Source organism: Ciona robusta, chromosome 4 (assembly GCF_009617815.1).
Source record: "Ciona robusta chromosome 4, ASM961781v2".
Taxonomy (NCBI): Eukaryota; Metazoa; Chordata; class Ascidiacea; order Phlebobranchia; family Cionidae; genus Ciona; species Ciona robusta.
The window spans coordinates 6,923,879-6,932,588 of NC_143238.1; the positions used below are offsets into that span (position 1 = coordinate 6,923,879).

Here is an 8,710-nt window from a genome sequence, read left to right on the forward strand (position 1 = left end):
AATTAACATCGCTGTTTAGGGTCGTTAGGATTCAGGCGCGCTAACCACTTTGCCACGGCGCCGAATAGTTTATAAAGGTGGGGTTCTACAGTGCGTCTTAAAATATAGAAAATTTTGGCCACAGTTGCCCCCTTACTCTAAATTATCCCGAAAATTATTTCAACTTGCAAGCAACCAACGGTTTTGATTAAGAGACCGTGTAAACAACTCTGTATAACATACATAAACATATACATAAACACCAAAGGCTAATTTTATTAACCGATGTCAAACAAATCAATTTAACTAAAACCGCAAGAATTCATTTTCACAAGAACTTGCTGAATCATAATCCCCGTCTGTTTCGTCACGGACCCGGCGGATTGTCAGCGTTTATTTATGTTTGACAAAAAAACTGGTTTTTCAATAAGATGTGCCAAAAAATTTATTATAATTTCGAAACAGAGCCTTCTAATTGAAACTGCTTGACGTTTTACCGACTCGCAAATCTCAAATGTTTAACTCAAGATCATTATCGATTAAACAAGACAGCAGATTTTTTAAAAAAATTAGATCACTTTGAACTAATATGCTGAAGCTTAAATAAAAACGACGGTCGATAAGTTTTGCAGCTAACCCTGTTCTCCTTATATTGTTTAATTGGATCTTTGCTATCATATTCGAAGAGATGGGATCGCCGTTTGAATAAAAATATACTAATGTTTTGTTTTTTACTCGTTTTTTTATAATTTTACACCCAATTTTTTAAATAAATTTGTAGTAAAAACGACAGTCGTATGAGGTTCGACAGTTACGCCACTAATGAACGGCTTTGCATTTTTTGCTACGCCACTTTAAAACCAGATTATAATAAATATAATTGCTTCGAAAATTTTAATAAATTTGATTGTTTAACTTATACTTCCGAAAGCAAAGTCTTATCAATGTATGTTAAACCCAACGTCCCAGAACATAACCTACTGCATCTACAGTGTTGGTAAACCAGTTAAACCTGTTGGGCACGCCCGCTTGCAAATTACAGACTTAACATGCGGAGAGTCCTGCGCCGTGGCAACGTGGGTAGCGCGCCATGCCTCCAACCCCAGAGGTAATGGGTTCGAGGCTCGTCGCCGCTATAGTTGTGGACGTATGGACGTGGCAAGAAATTTGACAGTTATTGATCTAACGCAGTGGTCACTAAAGAGTTTTCCAAATTATCAGCCATGGTCTACAAAAAAAATTCAATAAAAAAATCACCCACAAAGTAACATACATGGTAACTCGTAAGCTGGTATAAAGTGATTGAACACCTGTGTTATAACGACCGTCATTTTCTGGTCACGCGAGAATACAGTGAGGTATAGAAGGGGGAGGGGGGGGGGTTTCATTTTCTTGTCCGATTTATTAGTAAACAAAAAGCTAAGAATTATAAAACCATATCCTCACGACTTTCTTAGACCGTTTAATAATTGTTTAAAACACAGAATGTTTGGATATTACGTGCTGAAGATGTCCCATCTTCCCCACCCTACTATATATTTTGGCCAACGAAACCTTATTTCCTGGTTAAGCGATTACTTTAACCCAAGCACCTACATTGCCACGTATATGCAATATGTTAATGGGACAAGACACACCGGTTAAGCGACCCAGTTCTTAAAAACCGGTTTCGCAACTTACACATTGCGCTAAACTGAAAGTTTTAAACCAAAATTAAGACAGATTTTTTTCGCAAGCTAGGGTGGGGCCTGCATTATATAAACGCCATGAACCCAATAAGCGTGTCCATCTTACTTCTGCGAGAATTCTCAACGTTTGCCGCTTCAAGGGTAAGTCTTTGTATCTTATTGTATAGGCTTATTATATAGGCCATCTACGCATTAAGCTAATGGATCAACTCCCTCCTATAAATCTAGGGTCCTTTAACGTATGGTAGGGTGGGGAAAGTTGGGACACATTTTAACTCTATTTTCTCGTCCTGTGTGGTAGTAAACAAGGAACTTTCAAAGAATTATAAAACTATGAGCTCGAGACTACCATAGACCGTTGTTAACTGTTTAAAACACGCTCAGGATATTCGGATATTATGCGCCGAAGGTGTCCCATCTTCCCCCATCCTACTATACCTTGTTTCTAACCTACCGCATATAAAATTTATAAAATTATATATTATAGTAGGGTGGGGGAAGATGGGACACCTTTAGCACATAATATTTAAATATTCTGATGTGTTTTAAACAATAACTAACGGTCAATAGGAGTCATGGGCGTACAGTTTTATAATTTCTTGAAAGCTCTTTGTTTACTTCTAAACGGGGCGAGAAAATAGAGGTAAAATGTGTCCCGTCTACCCCCACCTTACTGTATTATAGTAGGGTGGGGAAAGATGGGACACAATTAGCATATAACATTTAAATATCATGATTGTGTTTTAAACAATTAACAACAGTCTATGATAGTCGTGAGGATACGGTTTTATAATTATTTAAATGTTTTTTGTTAACTACCAAAAGGGACGAGAAAATAAAATGAAAATGTGTCCCGTCTTTAACTGCCACAATTTTTAATGACGTTGTCTCGTCACGTAAGCTGGCACGAGGTGTGTGAAACAGAACACCCTTGTTATAACGACTGTTGTTGCCCCGCCGTGCGAGGAAAAATAGGTTATATACGTGGTAACTCGTAAGCGGGCACGAGGTGTATGAAACAGAACACCCTTGTTATAATGACTGTGGTTGCCCGCCATGCGAGGATAAATAAGTTACATTCATTCACCCAAGCACAGGCACGACCAAATACACCACGAGCCTACTACATATAGCAAGCGTGAAACGTAATATCTGAAACATTTCTCGCGAAGTGTTATGTATAGTATTAATTACCAAGCTTGTGAAACTGAAACGTTCCATGTGCGTAAACAACAAGCAATTAATATGATTGACAAATAGCGCTTTTAATATGCACAAGTAAACAATGTGCATGCAACATTTTGGTATCGCTAAACTAATATTAATTTACATAAATTTAGAAAAACGTCATGAAGACTTACGTCATCGCTTGCCTCATAATCGTCCTTTGTGTCACGTGGTGCGAATCCGAGCAGCTAATTGGTGAGTTGTAACAGACTGGTAGTTGGGTTTGTGGTGTCTTATTGTGGTCAAGGCTCGATGCTGCCACCATTTGGCGAAAAATCTACATACGTCCGGCGCCGTAGCACAGTTGGTTAGCACGCCTGCCTCGAACCCAGAGGTAACTGGTTCAAGGCTCTTCGCTGCTACCACTGTGGAAGTGTGTGTCCTTGGGCAAGACACTCAACGGCAATTTCTCAATCCCAGTGGTCACTAATGGGTTGTCCAAATTATCAGCCACACGTAAAAAAATCCCCCCTGAAGAATATTTACCCACAAAGTAACATTGGCTACTTGGTGGTAACTCGTAAGCGGCACGAGGTATATGAAACAAAACAACTGTTAAAACGACTGTCGTTGTCCCGTCGAGGGAAGATAAATAAGTTACACACGTGGCAACTCTTGCATGAGGTGTTTTGATAGGCTACAGAACGCCTGCGTTATACCAACTGTCGCTGTCCCGCCATGCGAGGATAAAACCCTTACATTCATCTGTTAAAACACTTTATCAACATACTGCAATTTCTCAATGTAAACTAACTTCAACTTATTATTTTAGAAAAGATAACATCACAGGCAGCGAGCCTGAGGAACAAGCGATCCTCTGAAGAGGAAGAGAGCGAATCAGGATCTGGAAGTGGCGATGGGGTGAGCAGAAAAAGAAGATCAGAAGACCACTCTGGCTCCGGTAGCGGGGATGGAGATTGCAATCAATTTAGTTTTCATTCCTCTGAGGAAGAAGAGGAAGACCATGACGATCACGAACACCATTGTTGCTGTGATGGAGAACAAGATGCAGATTGTGAAACAAGTTTTTACTGTACTTGTTATTGTAGCGCCCATCACAACGAAACAGAATCTGGGAGCGGATCGGCTAGCAGGAAGAGAAGATCGGAGAGTGGATCCGGTTCGGGATCTGGAAGTGGAGATGAAGATGATGCTGCAAGCAGGAAAAGAAGATCGGAGAGTGGATCCGGTTCGGGATCTGGAAGTGGAGATGAAGATGATGCTGCTAGCAGGAAGAGAAGATCGGAGAGTGGATCTGGTTCTGGGTCCGGAAGTGGAGATGAAGATGATGCTGCTAGCAGAAAGAGAAGATCGGAGAGTGGATCCGGATCCGGTTCGGGATCTGGAAGTGGAGATGAAAATGATGCTGCTAGCAGAAAGAGAAGATCGGAGAGTGGATCTGGTTCGGGATCTGGAAGTGGAGATGAAGATGATGCTGCTAGCAGGAAGAGAAGATCGGAGAGTGGATCCGGTTCTGGGTCCGGAAGTGGAGATGAAGATGATGCTGCTAGCAGGAAGAGAAGATCGGAGAGTGGATCCGGTTCTGGATCTGGATCCGGAAGTGGTTCTGGAGATGAGCCTGATTCAAGTTCCGAATATTCCGATCCCTGTTGCTGCAACAATGGGAAATCTGGTTGTGGATTTAAACTGCTTTGCGATGCTTATTGCTTGCTTCAAGCTTTCTCTCCATATTTCTAAATATAAAAGTCAATTTTGGTCTTTTAGTGTAATTTATATTTTGTGTTATTAAAAATGGAAAATAAATGAAATTATTAAATGGAAAAGATTCTTTGTTGGGGTGCAATTTTGCTAGTAAGGATAATACAGATCTGTTTTAGATGATTAAGTTTGTGTAGTTGGTTGTTCTATTAAAAGTCTAAAGTAATATAATAAATATTAGCCCCTCAAACCCAATAACCCATAGCTTACTAAATGTATAACTTTTGGTGGGGTAAACCAGTTAAACCTGTAGTTGGAACAGCTTGCAAACTAAACAAGCAATGCTTGACCCACTAAACAATTGTTAAATTTGCAGCAACAGGGTTTGGTAGTTGCGAGTCACTTTAAACCTAGGTTGCAATAAAATTTTGCCTTTTACTTTGTTTGCTTGGTAAATTAATTAGTTTTTAATTTAATGTAAATTTTAATAAATACAATTGCTTCAAATAATTCCGGAAACTATGGTTTAACCTTAAATCCTAAAACATAGCCTTCTATGTACGTAAGGTGGGGTAACCAGTTCTATTTGTGGCCACATGAGTGTTTATGACAGTAAGAAATTAACATTTGCAAAGCATATAAACCCACCCACTTTAATTAAAGTCAATATACAATCCACCTGTATATGGAGTACCAACATAAAACCCCCAAATGTTTTGCAATATTATATAAAGGGCAATTTCAAAATCTGAATAATTTGTATTTTTAAAGCTTATTTGCATAAAAGAGAATAAAACCTGCTATTAAATAAATTGCAACATTATTTTATTAAAAAACCTGTTTTATTGCATCTCCTGACATGTTGTACCTTGCCCAATTTATAGCTGCCTTTGCTGTGGATACATAAACGCCTAAATTTAATTGCTCTCACAGCTCTAAGTCAATATTGCATGGAAGTTTTACACAAGTTATATATTCCTATACTTGTTAATATGAGAAGAATTGGGATTCAATCTCAGGTCATTAGCTCTTAATTAATTGGTGGTAAAGTTTGATTCCTCATTTAAGATTTATTACAATCTTATTATTTATTCTCTTCAATTGAATTTATATTTTGTTAAAGCTATGGGGGCATTAATTTGTTAAGTTGTTTGCTGGGGGGGTTAAATGACCTTGTTTATAGCTTAAGGATCTGTATGTTAAAATGTTTCACCCAATTTTAAATATCAATGTGTAAAAGTAATTATGTAAACATTGTCTTGCAGGAAGAAAGTGGAATTAAAAGCAGTAAGTCAACAATTACCAGAAGTAGAAGTATTCATTTAAAAAAAGGGTTAAAAGCAGACACAATGTTATTGTGGAGTTTAATAAAGAATAAACAATATTGTTGTAAGAAATGAATATTTTAAACAAACATTGCTTGCCTTCATAGACTTTCCTATTGACTGAATTTGTAAAGCAGAATAATATTATTTAAAACTGAAAATAAAAGTTTAATATATGATATTGATGCCTTTCAATAGTTTAAAGGCTGGGTAGCATAACAATGACTTGTGTCGCAATATCGTGCTATTGTTAGCCACTGTTTTCGGGTGTATGATCAAAAAATATTTTTACTGTAACCAAGACAGACTTTTATCATAATATGGGCAGAGTGGAGAATTAATTGAAACATAGGGTTAAGAAATAGAAAGTCTTAATTCAATAGAGCAGTTTTAATTATTACCTAGGTAGAAGTTACAAATTTGAAAAATAATAAAGACGGGGGTTTTGTTATATAGCCTATGCTTCGTACCTGCTTACGAGTTACCATGTATGTAACTTTGTGGGTGATTATTGTTTTATTATAGCTGGCAATTTGGAAAATCTATTGTTTTCATATGAAGCCAAGTATTGTTCTATGATTCTGGAAAAAAAGTTCCATTTCTTTGACTTGTTCGGCTTCTCTTTAAAAGTTATGAACACAGGAAATCTGAAGTTATGAACACAGGAAACAAAAAGTTTCTCTGTATTTAAGGTGTAGGCTTGGTTTCAAAAGTGGAGCTTCAGCCAACGCATCGTAAGTGGTTCTTTGATTTTATCGGAAGTTATGAATACAAAAAATGTTTCTCTGTAGCCTACATAAGGCATATACCTGGTTAAAGAAGCAGATTAGTTTTAGCCATAACGATGTGAGTGGTTCAAAATAATTTCTCATAGCATTGAATGCATAAATATTTGAGTGCAGTTTGATTTTATGCTGGTAAACCTACTATATCAAAACTAGGTATATAAAGTGTTAGAATCCGCATCAATTATTTTATATTGTATGAATATTTTGTTGTACCATAATTTAAAACTACTGTTTTACGGCTTCAGCAAGTCAAAAGTTATTTTTATTGTATTAAAATATGTTTTTGGTACAACGGCACCAGTAACCTGCATGATTTGCTCCTCTCACCGCCGCATATTAATAACACAAATATGCTTCTTGAACGTAAACGTCGCATTCAAAAAAGATTTTCGGATTCCTCTTTCTTCTTCAAAGCTGGATCAGTAAAAGCAAAAGGGGCACCTGCAATTATCCTGAGCTTACTTATCGGTGGTACTATCTGGACTGGAACATTGTACCAAATGGAAAAGAAATGGGCAATAAAGTCTCAGATAATCAATGATGTGAAACGTTTTTTCGAAAATTAAGTCAAGAAATAAACAAACTGTATAAAAAGTTCTACCTTGAATTAAATTTGATGCATGCCTGATAACTAGAAGCTTAGCTTAACTTGGAACAAAAATAACTTTAAAAATAGACTAAATGTTTATACCAATTAATAAGTGTGTGGTTCTTTGTTTATGAAATAACAATTCTTTAAAATAACATTACTTCTAGCACCAATTTGTATGTTACCATTTTTGTTTGTTTTTCAGAATTAATATTTATTTAGTACTCAGTGGTAAAACAAAAATGAGATCACAGAATTTAAAAATACAGATGGGACCGCTTCAACTTAAAGCGAAGGGGTTGCCAGCTACAATACTTAAAGGTAGTGTTGGTATGGCTGGTGTGATGATTTTTGCTGGATTTATTTGGAACAAAGAACAACATCGAAGGTAAATTGCAACAAATATTTTTTTAGTTTTACTTTTGGTAGGGCTAACATGCCAAAGCATAATCCACTGTTGGTGCTTTCAACTGGCTTCATACAAGCATTATTAAACTTTGTTGGTAACTTTACATCACGTTTAAACATCTCCTTTAAAACAATGTAACACCTTACATCACTAACATGAACATAAAATAAAATGATGCGAATGTCAAGTCATAACATGACGAGGCCCCTTCAGTTTCACAAAAATTAATAACAGGATTGATATGAACTGGCTATAAAATATTTGATGTAACAAAATATGAATCACCAATAATCTTTACACTTTTTAGGAATGCACTCGCTTGCAATTTACCCCGTACTGATGAGAGTACTGATGAGATGGCATTGCGATCAAATAATAATAAAACCAACGATATTGTGATCAAATTATGATATTACTATGTCCCTCATGTTTTTTTCACATTATTACTTTTCTCATGTACATGGTTGTCATTTTTTAATTTTGTAGTTTTTAAATTTTTTTTTAAATGTTTTTACTACAGCGATTTAGTTTTTTTGTATTAATTACACGATCTTCACTACTGCTTGTGAAGATGGATCTAGAACAAGACATTACGTAAAACTAGGGTTGTCATGAGTGATTATATTCGATTATATATTCGAAACAAAACAATTGCTTTAAATGGAACAGTATTTGTTTTAATATGAAGTTGGAAATATAAATTGTATAAAATTGTGAAACGTATTTGGTATTACATAAGTCGTAGTTGATTTATCATAAAGAAATATATTTTTGAAATAAAATCACTGATAATCTGCATAACTTGTGATTTTTAAGCCCATTGCATATTAGAGATTAAAACCTGATGATAAAAGTGCAAAGTCATAATTAACTGCAATATTCGACTACAATCTAGAACAAGACACTAAGGTAATATACATACAGTGCAAATACTAAAGTGTTGTGAGCTAATAATGGTGATTATTACAACATTGGAACATAAATTATCATATGAAGTCTAATAAAGCTCTTTCAGCAACTTAATACGTTGTTAACAGTAGTTTTAA

The 8,710-nt window shown here is 35.9% G+C and overlaps 1 protein-coding gene and 2 long non-coding RNA genes across 3 annotated transcripts; all 3 read left to right on the plus strand.

Moving 5' to 3' along the window:
* Positions 1 to 1,680: 1,680 nt before the first annotated feature.
* LOC149737198 (uncharacterized) lies at positions 1,681 to 4,683 on the plus strand. The gene is made up of 3 exons (XM_089875920.1): positions 1,681 to 1,808; positions 3,008 to 3,089; positions 3,667 to 4,683. Exons 1-3 carry the CDS (start codon positions 1,746 to 1,748, stop codon positions 4,590 to 4,592), a joined length of 1,071 nt encoding a protein of 356 aa, XP_089732046.1. The 5' UTR covers positions 1,681 to 1,745; the 3' UTR covers positions 4,593 to 4,683.
* Positions 4,684 to 5,444: 761 nt separating this feature from the next.
* Positions 5,445 to 7,462, plus strand: LOC149737199 (uncharacterized). The gene is made up of 2 exons (XR_016384846.1): positions 5,445 to 6,612; positions 7,081 to 7,462. It is a non-coding gene; the product is annotated as an uncharacterized LOC149737199 (long non-coding RNA).
* Positions 7,463 to 7,464: 2 nt separating this feature from the next.
* Positions 7,465 to 8,465, plus strand: LOC149737200 (uncharacterized). Its single transcript, XR_016384845.1, has 2 exons — positions 7,465 to 7,643; positions 7,972 to 8,465. It is a non-coding gene; the product is annotated as an uncharacterized LOC149737200 (long non-coding RNA).
* Positions 8,466 to 8,710: the final 245 nt, after the last annotated feature.

Coding starts and splice junctions, on each gene's coding strand:
- LOC149737198 (XM_089875920.1), top strand. CDS start 1,746: ATGAACCCAATAAGCGTGTCCATCTTACTTCTGCGAGAATTCTCAACG. Junction 1,809..3,007: donor CAACGTTTGCCGCTTCAAGG/GTAAGTCTTTGT, acceptor ACATAAATTTAG/AAAAACGTCATGAAGACTTA. Junction 3,090..3,666: donor CGAATCCGAGCAGCTAATTG/GTGAGTTGTAAC, acceptor TTATTATTTTAG/AAAAGATAACATCACAGGCA.